The 17068-nt window shown below is 37.1% G+C and overlaps 1 protein-coding gene across 4 annotated transcripts in view; it reads right to left on the reverse strand.

Annotated features, from left to right (window-relative positions):
- LOC139947482 (dystrophin-like) overlaps positions 1 to 17068 on the reverse strand; it is a 252509-nt gene that overhangs the window by 58102 nt on the left and 177339 nt on the right. For all 4 annotated transcript variants that reach the window (XM_071945408.1, XM_071945405.1, XM_071945406.1 and 1 more), the window contains 5 exons: positions 16215 to 16365; positions 14307 to 14456; positions 13287 to 13478; positions 12550 to 12778; positions 10865 to 11082 (listed from right to left, as the gene is read on the reverse strand). In XM_071945408.1, the coding sequence (XP_071801509.1) occupies positions 10865 to 11082; positions 12550 to 12778; positions 13287 to 13478; positions 14307 to 14456; positions 16215 to 16365 (940 nt within the window). The remainder of the gene's footprint in view (positions 1 to 10864; positions 11083 to 12549; positions 12779 to 13286; positions 13479 to 14306; positions 14457 to 16214; positions 16366 to 17068) is intronic.

Below are 17068 nucleotides of genomic sequence, written 5' to 3' on the forward strand. Positions count from 1 at the left end.
TGACCTGAATTGAGGTGAATAATGTTTTGAAGAGAAAACAGACAGTTTTGAACAAAAAACAGATATCTCAAAGACATTACAACTAAACACAAGCAAACAATTATACACAACATAAAAAAAAAAGAATCACATTCATTGTTGTTGGAGTTTATACCATTGCTGATGTTGATAAGTTACCGTTGGGAATTCTAAAAGTATTTTGAGGGCAAGGTAAAAAAATAATGACTTCCTTAAGTTAGTACACTCTATTAACTAGCTTGCAAACCCTTTTTTAAAATTCAGCTAGCTTTTAATATAATTTAGCGGCTGGAGAGGCTATAAAAACCAAGTCCAATTAAGCAGCACAGCAATTTAACACTCAAACATTATCGTCAAATATTAAGGTTTAGCCAAATACGTTATTTCTTCACAACTTCAACACACGCTGTTGCTTAAAAAGCTATTTGTTTAATACACTTTAAAATAGAGTTCATCTTTATCTACCCAAAACATATGTATATTAAGCCTGGGCGACTAGTACAACTAGCGTCGAAGTTGCGACTACTGATTGCTTAGTTGAGTCGCGACTACCGTTTTTCATTTAATCAGTTAATCGTGCTGCCACGACTTCTACAAAAATAGTTGCGACTAATTGTGAACCAATTGTGTCACTCACGACTATTCACAACAACATAATTTACGAAAAACAATCTGACATCATTCACACAATACTTCAATCCTTATATTGCGCCTGTGGCAAACGAAATGCTGCAACACATCTGTGGAATTAAAAATTAGTTGAAAATGGTGTCGAAGTCACAACTATTTGAGGCGCGACTAGTCGAGTAGTAAATTTCACTAGTCACCCAGGCCTAGTGTATACGCGATTAATTAATCGACCCACATGTCTACATCAACTCATAGTCAATCTTAAGTTTAAGAGCAAGCAGGTGCAAGACAGTGTTAATATTCAGCCAATTGGTGGAATTACTGCCAGTGCCACATCCTCATGCACTTCCTTCCCGATGCCAACGTTTGATAAAAAACATCTCCTCCCCCCACTACTGGACATGCCGAGAGAAAAGTGATGATGTGTTGTCATGGTAACAAGGTGCAAGAAACAATCGTGACAAGTGCTAATGATGTGGTGCTGATGAGGTGTGTGTTTTTGCTTTGTTCTTTGGTAATTCATGCATGGTATATGCAACTGTGCACAAACTGTTAACTAGTCTAGCTGCTTTCAATGAGCCTCATTCTTGGCCGAGGAAATATTTCAGAATGATTGAGATATTTGTCGCCTCACTGAGACAATAGGACAGTCCTCATTCAAGATTATTTTCGGAGAGGAATGTGTTGTTGGAATTCAATGGGAATTCTCAATCTAAGGAGTGTCATCAACAGGCCCCAATTTCATGGCTCCGCTTACAGTAAGCAAATAATCTGCGCTTGCAGAAGCAGGGAATTTCGCGCTTACATCAAGCGTATTTCACAGGTTAGCAGGGAATTTTTGCTTGTGCGCATACATAGTCCACATGACTAGGCATTATTCGCTTACACATCTAGTGCAGAAAATTGATATCCTGTAATTAAGCGACAAATGGTAATCACAAGCGCAAAATTCGGTGGTAAGCAGAGCCATACAATTGGGACTAAATATCTTCTGAATTCTAAATTGCTTGTTCTGAAAAGGTCTGACATCGTTCTTATTTGATGTTTTGGCAAAATGAAATATGAACAGTGGTAAAGACAGTGCAATTTTTACACCACAGATCCCTCCCAGTCAGAACATACAATGCTCATAAAATATCATCTTTGCGGTCTAACATATACACGATACCTCCTCGGGTTTGCAGGAGTTAAATCGACGCCTGGAAAATTTGTTATCACTTATGGATACTTGACCTTTCTCATCTTCAGTCATTTTGAAAAGTTTGCAAAAGAAAGAGAGACTTCTAAGTATTGTGCACATTGCAGCCTAGTGTAAATTATGTGCCTACTAATTAAGTGCAACAACCACAACATGCAAGAATCACATCCCTTCTATTTGTACATTGGTTGCCCAATATGTAGGTTACCAAATACTCTACATAGCAGTGTTAAAACACACACTGCAGTCACGGTGGGACAGCAGGGCCCAATTAAATAGAGCTGCTAAGCAAAAAAAATGCTTAGCATGAAATTTTTGCCTTGATAAAAACAGGATTACCAACAAAATTTGCACATGATTTTCGGGATGATCAAACAACAGCTGAATACCAGTAACAAGCCAACTGCAACAATTGGACATTTGGTTGGTAATCCTGTTTTTATCAAGAAAGAAATTTCATGCTATGCAAATTTTTGTGCTAAGCAGCTCTATGTAATTGGGCCCAGACAGTCACTAGCAATGTGTTAACCAGCCACAAGCTTTGAAGTCAGGCATTTTTGGGGTTAATTTTAAGTTTTATTCGGAAATCGAGCAAGCTTTGACTTTGGAGGCAGCAATACTTGTGCACTACAGTGTTTACATTCTGGCATGCAAGTTACATGTATGTTAAGTAAAAAGAAAAATTTGCTGCAGAAACAAGTTCAGATTTATAATGAATACTTGACATTTTTCCCCCTGTATTTATTAAAAGCGCTTGTTAGGTGTTCTCATAACCCACTACTTCTTCCAATTTACTTTTAGTTCTTTTAACTAGCTACTTAAAAAAAAAAGGCTCAGGACCCCCGTTTACTAAGCCAAAAACAGAGGAAACTGATTAAAAACTTAGGGAGAACAAAACAAAGAAAAAACATGTGCTGGGATGCCACGTTGCCAAGCAACACTGACTGGAGAGAAGAGACAGCAAACAAACAAACCGACCTCGAGCTGAACAAGCAGGGTGACTATATCAACGACCAGACCACCTATGAGTTGCCTGTCGTTGGGGGCCAGGGCTGAGAATAGTGGGAGCACCCCTGACCAAATCTCCTGGTGGTGATGAAAGGATGGAAAAAATACAAAAAGAGAAAAAGATACTCGCAAATTGTGGTACACACAAAAAAACAAAAAAACATTGTTCACTAATTATTTGGTCCCTTAAAAAAAGTTTGAAATGTAAAATATCTGTTAACAAAAACAAATGCTGTTCTTATTAAAAACAAGTGATGTAATTTTTCTCTTCGTTAATTTCAAAAGGAAGATGCAAATAAATAATTCTAACCTTTTTGTTTAAAAAAAAAAAGTAGTAGTAAAAAAATAAAAAAATAAAAAGTTTAATAATTGTGTATTCCAAAAGGGATTAGGTACTTCAAACCTAAATTTACGAAGAAAATTCCTGAATGTTGAGCTGTAAGACTTGTATCAGATTACAACACAGATACTCACTTGTCGAAACGAGGTAGAAAAAAAATCTTCCTTGTTATAAACAAACTAAATAAGCGAGCATGAAGGTGAGGATGGTGATGATGGTGATGGACAGTGACTGTTTCGTGTCTGATGAATGAAATGGCATGGACATAAGCAGATGGAGTGCGATAAATATCTCTAAAGACACACGAAATAGCGACTAGTTTCAAGACCTACTTGTACAGTCTCAAACAGCTTGTGGTTCATACTCCATATGGCAAATTGTGCTTTTCTTTTGGGCTAAGAGGCCATTCAGAATAATCAATGTAGTGAAATTACGATCTTCTTTTCAAAATGTGTGTGGGTGGGCCATAATTACTGAAAATCTCATTTAAGTTTTCATATCAAATAACGTAAACTGTCTGTGCAGTTCCATTGTTAACAGCGACCTTGTTTTGATGGTTGACATCAGTGGCTGATGGGAAGATGGCGAGGATTTTTCATTCTGTTTCAACAATAAGTTGCGTGGTGTAAGCCAGGAAAGGCCATTAAAAACTCCTGAGCTGGGAGAACATTGATCTAATGTATCTACTTCATTTGAGCTTTTACTTTGTTCCCCTGTGTATATGTATATGGTATATCAAATAGTCTGTCAATATTTAAGAATCAAAATTTGGGTCGGGTGGGGGGGATCAAAACAGTTAGGGGCTGTACAAATCAACTTTTTAAACATTGATTATTCTGAATAGCCCCCTAATATTCAGAAAAAAAATCATTCGAAAAGTTTTGCCTCAGAATTCCTTTCATAGAGTATGAACCAGTCCTCACACTTCAAGCAGATCCACATCATACCACATGCAAGTTAGTACTTATCACTATGTTTACTCTGTACAATATATAATGTATTATTAAGACTTGAGGTTGAGGCCTGATTTCATAGAGCTGCATGCTTACCAGCCTTAGGTTACCAGCCAAAATATCATGACATATGTACCATCTGTGACTGGTATCCTGCTTGTTTTTGCTTAGCAGAAAAAAATTGCTAAGTAATATTTACTGCTGAAGCAGCTCTGTGAAATTGGGCCCTCATCTTACCATAACAAAGAAAAATACAACATTGGTTAAAAATAAATGATTTTAAAAGTCACATTTTAGTTTGTCCAAAATATTTCTTTGTTCAACCCAAAATCATTTAAAAATGTACCCAGTAAGTTTCCCTTGTGGTTTATTATTTGATACAAAATATTTCATAAGTTCTGCAAGTGCAAGTTGGTACGTTATGTTGTGGGAAATGAGCACACTTATATTTAAAGGGAAGGTACACGTTTGGTAGTTGTCAAAGACCAGTCTTCTCGCTTGGTGTATCCCAACATAAGCATAAAATAACAAGCCTGTGAAAATTTTAGCTCAGTTGGTCATCGAAGTTGCTAGAAAATGATGAGAAAAAAAAACCCTTGATGGACAAATTTTTGTGCTTTCAGATAGGAATAGAAGTCTTTTATTATTTCAGTGGGAAATTACCTCTTTCTCAAAAACTACGTTTTTTTTTGAGGGAGCCGTTTCTTACAATGTTTTATACTATCAACAGCTCTCCAATGCTTGTTACCAAGTCAGTTTTTAAGTTAATATTTGTTTTGAGTTATTACAAAACGTCTACCTTTCCTTTAATCCCCTATATGTTGTATATAATTTCATTTGTATTGGTTAGGTTTTAATATCGGGTTACAATGTTTGGTAATGCACACAAGACTATGATTTTCAAATCAAAAAGACTGAGTGTGCACCCATTTTTATACCTGGCAGGCCCCCCTCTCCCCCTTCATGGTACCACTCAAGATGTTGGAAACAAAAGAGGCATTAATTGAGGAAGAACTTATTTACAAATTGTATTCATTTCCTTTTACACCGACTAATTGGGGTCAATAATGAGCTCCAACTAGGCACTTCCTTCAAAATGTAGAATGGGATACAAGTTTAAAACTACAATGACGATGCACTTGGTGGATAATTACTATCTGGGGGGGGGGGGAAGAAGCGAGGAAATACACTAGACAACATTTCAGAAGGAGGTTTTGAAGAAATCTGTCCCAGAAGTAGAACACTGAGGTCAACAGTTTGACCCAGTAAAGGACAGCCATTGCTGCATGATTGAGGACAACATTTGGGGTGAATAACCATTTGGGACACGAAGGGATCCCAAAGCCGTTGACATTTATATGAGATGTTCTCATGGGCTTTTTTCTTCAGGAAATCTGGAAAACTCGTCTGAAATGGAATTGATCTGTCTTTAGTATCTATAAATCTACGAATCTACAAATCTACAAATCTACAATCTACAAATCTACAAATCTATAATCTATCTATAATGCCATAAATCGATCAATCTATATAAATCTATCTATCTTTCAAAGTAATTTTTGGGTGAAGAAAGAAAAACTGACAAGAATGAGACTTGAAACTGAGATCTCCAGATTAAGATGTCGGCGCTTTAGCCATCTAGCCATTATGTTTGCGATCTCCCTAATTTGTAAGTATCTTTGTTCGAGGGAGTTGTGGGGTGCCAGTCAGAAGCCTTTCAACCTAACACTGCCAGGGACCACACCCAAGTTTACAATATAACCCAGAAGGCGGCAGTATACAAGGATCACCTTAAAGGGAAGGTACACTATTGGTAATTGTCAAAGACCAGTGTTCTCACTTATTGTATCTCAACAATATGCATAAAATAACAAACCTGTGAAAATTTGAACTCAATTGATCATTCGGAGTTGGGAGAAAATGATGAAAGAAAAAACACCCTTGTTGGACGAATTTGTGTGCTTTCAGATAGGAATAAAAGACTTCTAGCTAGAAGTCTTTTATTATTTTAGTGACAAATCACCTCTTTATCAAAAACTACGTTACTTCAGAGGGAGTTGTTTCCTACAATGTTTTGTACTATCAACAGCTCTCCAATGCTAGGTACCAAGTCAATTTTTAAGTTAATATTTGTTTTGAGTAATTACCAAACGTGTAGCTTCCCTTTAAGGCGATGCAATTTTTTCATCTCAACTATTAAGTAATAAAAACAAAATCCCTCAACCTATGTACAATCAGTCGGTAGGTTAAGGGAACTACTGATGGCTGTACTCCCAACCTTCCTTCATGTCCTAATAGCTCGCCACCATGGAATGGATAACTACCCACTGAACCATCTCCATCATGTACTAAAATGAAAAACACTATCAACCCATAATAGATGTTAAATTTGCATCCGGGATAAAGAATATTAATTTTGGTTTTAACCCATGCACTGATGCGTGTTAGCACTGTATACTCAGTACTTCCCCCCGAGTCCTGTGAACAAATATCACAGGCATGTTACTCGGGTGGGATTCGAACCCACGACCCTTGCAATTCTAGAGCAGTGTGTTACCAACTAGACTACCGAGATTGCCCGGTAGCTAAAGGCAGTTGGAATCCTATGTTTTGGCAGCGGGTACCGCAACGATTTAATAGATGTTAAATCTGCATTGGGTATATGAACCCAATCTGCATCTCTTCAGATGCCTCTAAGCTTTGTTTTTGAAAGGACAATAGCACCAATGCATTTTCTCTTTGGTGACGGGCATGGAAATTATAAATTTCTACTGGAGCACTTCAAGGGCATCAAGGCAATGACCAGGGGACATGGAGGCAATCGTCTTTGTTGCCTCCGTGAAGTATCAGGCCTGTCTTCAGCTTTTACTCTCCAAGCAGAAATGTTTGCTATGCCATGGCAGCACAATAAAGGTTAGAACCTTGGGTCTGTCTCTGCACTGTTTTCTATTCATCCAATATAGCCTCAATCTCTTCACAGTAGCCTTATTTTTGTTCCATTACTCTTTTTTTGCACCAGCGTCTTTACTGATGTTGAATGACAAGGTGGAAGACTGGAAGGGCATTTTAATATTCGATGCAACAGCTGACAAATCAGTGTGTAACTCAAACACTAAATTAAAGGGAAGATATATATACAAAAAAAAACTAATGGTGGTAAAAACTGACTTGGTTAGAAGTACAGCAGCTTTCGATAGTTTAAAGCATTTTGAAAATCATTTCCACGACTGAATTGCAATAGAATGCAGCTTTTTATGCGCTTTTTGAAATAGTGATGGCCTTTAAAACTCACTGGACTATACCTGCCATATTTTTATCCAGGTTACTGTTTCGCAACTTTTAAAACAATTTGTTTTATACATTGTACATATTTGTCTCTCCTTAACCAATTATTTCTTAAATTTGTAATAGTGTGATTTTTTTTTCTAATTTTAATCTTTGTATATTTTCCTGTAATTCGACCTCCGATCGCCATGGAATTTGTTCTTTAAAAGAATAAACCAATAATGAATGAATGAGTGACAAATATGTCGGTTTTCATCACCCAAAATTTGAATCTGAGAAGCTTTACCACAATCACATTTCTCAGATAGTGTATTAGGATTAAACAACCGAGCGGTTCCAAAAACCAAAGGAATAATTCCACTTTAAAGCCATTGGACACTTTCAGAACAGAAAACAAAGTAAAAGTTCACAGATTTACAAATGACTTACAGGGTTTACAGAAGGTAATGGTGAAAGACTTCTCTTGAAATATAATTCCATGAAATGCTATACTTTTTGAGAAAACATTAAAACAATACCAATTCTCAATATCGAGAATTACGGATTTATTTTAAACAAATGTCATGACACGGCGAAACTGGCGGGTACAAAGGTGGGTTTTCCCGTCATTTTCTCTCGACTCCGATGACCGAATGAGCCTACATTTTCACAGGTTTGTTAATTTATATACAAGTGGTGGTATACGAAGTGTGGGCCTTGGACAATACTGTTTACCGAAAGTGTCCAATGGCTTTAAAGGGAAGATACAGGTTCCCCCCTTCCTTATGTAGTGCAACAATCATATGAATGGTATCACACTGTTAAATTAGGAGAATTAAAATGTCCTTCCCAAGGACACAAAGGGGTTCAAACCCATACTCCAGTGACTTGGCCAACAAAAACTTGAGTTTGATTGACTAGGCTGATCAGCCAGGACACATCTTTGGTCCACTGAAGACAACAAAAATGCTTCTTATCCTTCCATTTTCAGTTATCTTTTTTCCCCTAAACTAAACCTTTAAAACCAGACCATTTTTACTTGAGGACTCTTACATCACTACAGTTAACCAATGTTGTATATTCCTTGGAAAAAAACACCATAAACTTAAGTTACAAGTCATTTCCAAAATACTCTTGCCTTCCATGAACGGCACACCGTATCAGCTATTTTAAGTTTACAATACTTCCTGTGTCTACTCGAACCACCATCGGGTGAAGTTCGGTTTCAACACCAACAAGATCTCACCCTACCCCCTTCACCTGCTGGTCAATGCTATCAAAAAAGGTTGCCAAGAGCTATTTTGATCTTGCAGACTTATTTCTAGCGATCATAACAGGAAAACATTTCAGGATGTGAGAGAGGACTGGGGAGGCAGGGGTCTACTTGGAGATTGAATTTGATCAAGTGTTTAGCCACCAGGGCCCAATTTCATACAGCTGCTTAGCACAAAAATTTGCTTAGCATGAAATTTTTGTCTTGATAAAGAAGAGGATTAGCAACCAAATTTCCACGTAATTTTCAGAATAAGCAAACAACAGCTGAATACCAGTAACAAGCAATATGCAACAAACTTTTATCAAGGAAGAACTTTTACGCTAAGTTTGTAAAACTTGAATGTGGAAATTTTAAGAGGGCAAGGACTGTATGCTAGAAGGAGTGAATTAATACATAAATGTAAAAAAAAGTTCTCATATCTAGGGTGATTTTTGCAAAGTTTGTAAAACTTGAATGTGGACATTTTAAGAGGGCAAGGATTGTATGTTAGAGGCCGTAAAATAGAAAACAGCATCTTGTAAGAATATCAGAATGCCTGGCAGGGTTTGCCCTTAACATTTTAAGTGACCAGCCAGCAGGATGAGTTTGGCTGTTCTAATTCACTGATAATTCTGCTGGAAATTTTCACCATCAAGTCGTGAAATATTGCCGATCTCTGAAGTTAGTGACTGTTTTTAAAGGACATTAGGTTCTTGGGGGCGTTCTTATTAACTCCTGCAAAGTTAATAGCAAAAATCACAATTGAACCTTTCACTTACAGTTAACAGTCACATAAACCATAACCACCGAGGGGGGAACTGCATTGTATCATAATAAGACTGATAATATAAGTATAATTTTAAACTACACAAAATACATCCAACAACAACTGAGAAACAAACATCTGTAAGAACTATTACCAAATAAATAATACATCAACAACAATACGCTCAACTAGAAAGCATGTGAGGCTTGGGTGAACAGAAACCAAGAATACATAAAATGTCTGTAAACAAAATATGAATAATAATAACCGATAAATGCAAAACTAAGAAAACAAACAAAAATGTTGAGTATAAGCTGGAATTTCTTCTTAGAATTTGTATTTAAAATTGGCTATTTATGAGTCGGTTGCCAGGGGAACAGAAGTGGCTTCATGCTATTTCCTTTGGAGCGAGGCTTTAAGACAAAACAAACTATTTTCGTCAAGGCCTATTTATCTGAAATATGTTGACTATGGAAATTGAAATGATTCATCAAGTTTGAATATTTGGTAAAATGAATGCCTGTAAAAATCCATACATTAATAAAAACATGATGTTTGTATTACAAATTTCATGATGTTCATGAAGTTACTATGAAAGGTTTTGAAAGTTGCCCGAAGTAGACTCTGCCAATTTCCAATTCGTGGGTGATTTTTTATATTACATATATAAATTGTTCACTAGTTGTAATTGGTAGCTATTACACAATACAGAATGTGGCATTGTGGACAAATTATTTAGTATTAAACCACCGTCTTTGACACCTTGTCCTTAAAAATAAAAGCACTACAAAAAACCTTATACTTAAAAAACCAAACTAATGAATTCTTTGAAGTAGAATTAACTGGAAACCACTGTTTTTTGGAGTGACAATTTTTTTTTCAGAACTTATGAGTTAAAACAAGTCACTGTACTTTTCTTCTATTGAGGCAATTACAAACATGTCATAGAATAATAATGATAATCATAAACGCTTCCTTAAACTGATCACTAACTAGAAAGCAACATATGTGTTTATTTGGCAGCTAAGATAGTCAAAGATTTTATGCAAAGCAAGAACTGATGGAATCTTTTGAGTTGGAAAATAAAATAATAATTTTCTATTAAACAAATGTTCAGGGAGAAAACAGTGTCTGTTTGGTAGCAAAAAGTATTTATGTACTTTAGTTATTTAAATTCCATGCACAACAATTTGAAAAAGAAGTACTTTAAGGCTTTATCAAAAATAAAAAACTTCTCAACTGAATTTAGAGATATGTGTATTAATAATAAAAAAAAATGAAAAAAATAATAAGAGATGTACCGCAGAAGCAGAACACTTCCACCAATTGAGTTGGCAATATGAGGCGTTGTGATTTGACCTTTGACACCCAGATGATAAATATTCATGAGAAGCTAATTTGCATAAACAGCTGAATTACTGCATGTTCTTACCTTTTGTTTAGCAATCATTTCTTCCATCTCCTCCAGGTCGCCGACGGTAACCGTCTGGAGGCGGAGCATCCTCTCCAGAAGCGTGAGCCAATCACGAAGCTCGGCGACGACCTTATCGAAATCGGGCCATGGGGATGCTGTCTCCATTACAGTTGCCGAATCCGTAACCGGGGTGCGGTGGACTTCCGACCGCGTCGTCCGGGTCGTCTCTGATATAACTACAGGGAAAACCAATAAGGAATGCTGCTTGAATAAGTTGAACATGGCGGCCATGTTGGAGACCGAGAGAGACTCTTAACAACGGGGACCCCTACACTTGGAATTTCTGTCCGTTTCATTGCTAACAATCAGCCTGGAAATACTTCATCAAGAGAAAAGCAAACATGAGTTTAACGTCCCTGAGACTTCGGATGAGTAAGCAGCAATGACAATGAATCACTTTAATTTCCACGCATTTATTTTTTGGGGGAAAGCGTATTTAGGGATGAAGTTTAATGTGTGGACACGTAGTTCAATGCTATGACCTCATCGTTGGGAAGGGGGTTGCTAGACACCTGAATCCCTGGGTTTAATACATGTATAATACGTAGAAGGGTAAAGGGGAAGTTATGTGAAGTATAAAGGATGACCCCGACAGGAAATCCAATTACCAAGCGAATGTTGCATCACTCTCAGAGTATTAAATGAGGGGTTGTGAAGCTCAAGACTCACCCTGCAGTTGTTACTGGATTTATTTATGTACGTTATACATACTTCAGTTATTTTATTTAGCTCGTAACACAAAAACACATTTATTTCATTGATCATTCTTTTCTTTTTTTTCAAGAGCAGGATTAAAACAAACTTGTCTTTTTGAGAAATGATGATCAGTTAATTATCAACAGAGGGGGCTATTCAGAATTACAAGCAGCCAAGTGTTGATTCATAAGTGCTTTAGAGTCTTTCCACAATCATGGATTTAATCAAGAGGTCCCATTCAAGACAATATTGTTAGTTGACGTATTGGAAAATTGAGAGCAGGACACTTGCTAGAATTGAAATATCAGGAAAAACTGCCAACATTAAGGTTAGATGGCTCAGTTGGTAGAGTGCAGGTACATTACTCCGAAGGTCACAAGAAGGTGACTTAAAACATTCTGCAAAGCAAATTGAGCAGGATACCATTCACACCTAGTACATTTTAAACTATTATTAGGCTGGCAACCTTATAGATCATATTGAGTAACCCCTTAGCTGCTGTGTAAGTCGCCATCTTGTAGGTCAAACCGTATGCACGTCTACACGCGTACATCAAAGAAACACGCAGCAAGCAACGTTCTTGGTTTGATTTCTACGCCATCTTGTAGGGCAAATATTTGAACGGTGACATCATATTCAGTACGGTCTATACTGGTAAACATAATATTTTGCGCTTAAGCTGTTCTATTTATGTAAGCAAAACATTTTCTGCAAAGCCGTAGTTAGCAGGATACCAGGTCCGATGGTAATGTGAAACAGCATTTTCGCTGGTAATCTCATTCTTACTGTGCTTAGCTATTTTTGTGCTTAAGCAGCTCTATAAATTATTCCTACATGTCAGAAGTAAGGAACCAGTACGATTCAATCTTTGAATAATTCAGTTGTCAAACTTCAACTAGCTTCTCATACTAAAAGAAAAACACAGAACAATAAATAGTCACACATACTTGTTCTCTGCATGATCACTTTCTTCTCCACCTCAAAGTCCGTGGTTGGTTTAAGCCGAGAGGCTAGATACTGGATCTTGGCCCAGTCTGAGTTGAGTTTGTCCAGTTTGTCCTGGAGTGGGTCGGGGATGGCAGCACCCATGATACGAGCTTCTCGTTTCAGCTGGTCCCCAGCGTGGTTCACGCTGTCCATGTTGGCTTGACGAGCCCTCAAGGCTTGCTGCATTGTCTGTAAAAAAAGGAAGGAGATAAAAAACAACAAAAGTTTAGTATTGTTCTTATTTGCTATGTGAATTGCACACATGACAACTCTTTGTTCAAGACAAATATTGTGACAATAGAGTGACAATTGTTTTACTTAAAGGAACACGTTGCCTTGGATCGAACCAGTTGGTCTACACAAAGGTGTTTGTAACCATTTGTTATAAAATGCATATGGTTGGAAAGATGTTTTAAAAGTAGAATACAATGATCCACACACACTTGCCTCGAAAATGTGGTTTTCCCTTTGCTTTGCGAACTAACACGGTCAGCCATTTTTGACTCTCGTAAATGGCTGACCGTGTTAGCCGACGAGGTAAAAGGAAAACCACGCATTTTCGAGGCATATTTGGATTTATTTTTGTCATTCTTTAAAAAGTCGTGGTACTGTAAAAAGAATAATTTTGTTCACTGTCATCTTTGCATATAATTCTCAGGATCATATCGTCATGGTAACTTAAGAAGGTAATCCTAACCTTAGGGTCCACGATAATGGAGTCATCTCCATCATCGGACGTGACAGATCCAACAGGTCCATGTTGGGTCTTGAGGAGGTCCATGGTGGCACTCAACCACTTGCCTAACTCATCAAGCTCCTCCAGGAAGGCCCTGGTGTTCTGGAGACGGTCATCCATGCGGACGCAGTACTTGGGTAGAGCAGTGGAGACCTAACAGGGTGACAATAATAGCGGAAATTTCAAGATTGATTCCAAATGAAGTATCGTTAGTAATTTTTGAAAGTTTCTGGGTGTTGGAGTGCATTAACCACACACCTCCCATTCCTCCCAAAATGATTTGCTTAAGTTATTGAGATTGAATTTTAAGTAAATTTTTCAGAGTTGACCGGTGCATTCTGATAATTCAAAAAGGCGCCTAAGTAGTATAACAGGTCAACTCTGAAAAACTGACTTAAAATTGAATCCCAATAAATAAATGCATTGGTTACTTTTGGTAATTGTCAAAGAACAGTTTTCTCACTTGGTGTATCCCAACATATGCATACAATAAGAATATGTGAACATTTGGACTCAGTTTGTCATCAAGTTGCCAGAGAATAATCAAAGAAGAAACATGCTTTCAGATGCATCAAAAGGCTTCAGGCCTGAAGTCTTTTATCAAGATTTAAATTTTTGTGTGAGAAATAACCTATCTCTCAAAAACTAAGTTACTTCAGAGGGAGCCGTTTCTAACAATGTTTTATACTGATTTTGGGGGGGTTTATATTGATAATGTTTAATACTATCATCAGCTCTCTATATTAATCATTACAAAGTAACGTTTTGTGCTAACAAATATTTTGAAAAATTACCAATAGTGTCCAGTGCCTTGACAGCAAACTTTTTTGTGTGGGATTGGGATGTGTTGGGTTAACTGCTCTCAATTATCCCAAACTAACAATTTCCACACAAAAGAAAAGTTCTCAAAATATTCCAAGATCTTCCACTTGTCATCTCTTCCACTTCAAAGAACCTGACTCTACAAATCATGCTACCCACCTTTTGCCACTGCTCATTGAGGTCTTTAAGCTCCACGGTGATATCAGACACCAGACTCTCCCTAAGGGTACCACTCATGAGGAGTCCTTGGCCAGACTTATTGACGTGGTTGCCGATGTCTTTCCTGGATGGCAGTTGCCGTTCACGCTCCTGTGATGCAGGATAAAGCCATTGATTAGAAAAAACAAATTGAATTCTTCTTAATATGGTTAGAAAGAACAAATCTTTACTCAGAAAAAGTCTTGCATTTCCGACAAACGTGTGAAAAACCTAACCATGTGACTAACCAATGAAAAATTTATCTCTACTGACTGATCTCTTGATTTGATAAACATGTTTATCAATGTGGAAATGGGTGGGGTAGCATTAATTAAGTTTTATATTCTATATTAAAGGAACACATTGCCATGGATCGGTCGAGTTTGTCTATAAAAAGCGTTTGTTACTGTTTATTATAAAATGCACATGGTTAGAAAGATGTTTTAAAAGTAGAATACAATGATCCGCACAAATGTGCCTCAAAATTGCGTGGTTTTCCTTTTAATTTACGAACTAACATTTGACTCCCATAAATGGCCTACCGTGTCAATCGACGAGGTAAAAGGAAAACCGTGCAATTTCGAGGCATATTTGTGTGGATCATTGTATTCTACTTTTACAACAACTTTCTACTCATATGCATTTTATAACAAACGGTTATAAACGCTTTTCAAAGACCAACTCGACCAACCAAGCCAACGTGTTCCTTTTAGCTGCCAGGAAGAAATTTTTTATTTCAAATAATAAAAAGCGTTTGTTACCGTTTATTATAAAATGCACATGGTTAGAAAGATGTTTTAAAAGTAGAATACAATGATCCGCACAAATGTGCCTCAAAATTGCGTGGTTTTCCTTTTACTTTACGAACTAACATTTGACTCCCATAAATGGCCTACCGTGTCAATCGACGAGGTAAAAGGAAAACCGTGCAATTTCGAGGCATATTTGTGTGGATCATTGTATTCTACTTTTACAACAACTTTCTACCCATATGCATTTTATAACAAACGGTTATAAACGCTTTTCAAAGACCAACTCGACCAACCAAGCCACCGTGTTCCTTTTAGCTGCCAGGAAGAAAATTTTTATTTCAAATAATAAAAAGCGTTTGTTACCGTTTATTATAAAATGCACATGGTTAGAAAGATGTTTTAAAAGTAGAATACAATGATCCGCACAAATGTGCCTCAAAATTGCCTGGTTTTCCTTTTACTTTACGAACTAACATTTGACTCCCATAAATGGCCTACCGTGTCAATCGACGAGGTAAAAGGAAAACCGTGCAATTTCGAGGCATATTTGTGTGGATCATTGTATTCTACTTTTACAACAGTTTTCTACCCATATGCATTTTATAACAAACGGTTATAAACGCTTTTCAAAGACCAACTCGACCAACCAAGCCAACGTGTTCCTTTTAGCTGCCAGGAAGAAAATTTTTATTTCAAATAATAACAAGAATGTGTTAAGCCATACCACACAGGGCAATTTTACAGGCGATCTGAAGGCAACCAACTGCACTACACACACAAGGAAGAGACATTCTTCTTAGGCTATCTTAAAAGCAAAGTGTATCTATGGTTTCTATGGTTAAACCGTTCCATTGTTTTTAATTTTTTTTCTTCTTTTTTTCTTAAAAAGGTTGGCCATTCCTTGGTCTGCATCTTTGATCAGTTATCAATTTCTGAATTTTCGTTTGTTACTTTGATATTGTTGTTGTTGTTGTTGTTGTTGTTGTTTTGGTTTCTTTTGGAGGTTTTTAAAGCCTATCTTTATGGGTTAAAGTTCCCTGATGTAAAAGCATGCAGGAACATCAAATGATTCAAAGAAATTGATCTTTCAAAGTTTGTCTGGATAGTACTATCTGACCTTGACTTTATCCAGGAGGTCCTGAAGACTCTGGTCATCTCCTGGAGTTGGTTGAGGGCCTTCCATCAGGCCTTGGCATTCATCCAACCAAGACTGCAGCTCTTCCAGCTCTTCCCGATAACCTTCCAGCTGCTCTCCGCCATCCTCAAATCTGAAGAAAATGTTAACACAAATTTTAAAGAATAAATAATAAAATATTAGGAAAAAAGAAATAGCTTTTATGTAGAGCCCTCAACTCCAAAAGGGTCCCGGGGTGCCTTACAGAGGTTAAACATTTAGTAACCTTGAAAGTGATGCATTTGTTACTTTTGTTTTCTTGATACTTGATACAGAGGCAATAAAGGGATTTGGCCCCTTCCTCTGGTCATTGCCTTGGTGACCCTTGATATTTTCCAATGGGAATTTATATTTTCCTTTTTGAGGTGACCGTTTCATAGAAAAAACTACCTTGCTCTCACAAAAATGAATAGTAGGAAGACAGGGGGTTATACATGTATAGCTGTTGGTAGGGCGCCAGCTCGTTATTCCGGCAGTCACAAGTCCTGCTCTAGTTATTTTTCTTTAAGAGAAACTCATCTCTTTTAAATGTAATATAAAAACCTATCTTTTTAATACCGCTTTTTAGTTTTTTTTTGTCTTTTTAGCTTTTTTTTGTCTTCTTCTTTGGTCACCTTGCCAGTTTTAGCATAGTTAGGGTTAGAGGCGTCTGTCTCCTGAAAAGGTCAAAACATTACCGATGTCAGCAGAGATCGGCCTATGTAATAAGTAATTAATTAGTTCTCTGTTGGCGGGACAGACATATCCCCATACTTTTGTTTGGGCACTGGCCTGGTGACCAGTCTTTTTTCTTTGTC

The sequence above is a fragment of the Asterias amurensis genome, chromosome 14, assembly GCF_032118995.1.
Source record: "Asterias amurensis chromosome 14, ASM3211899v1".
NCBI lineage: Eukaryota > Metazoa > Echinodermata > Asteroidea > Forcipulatida > Asteriidae > Asterias > Asterias amurensis.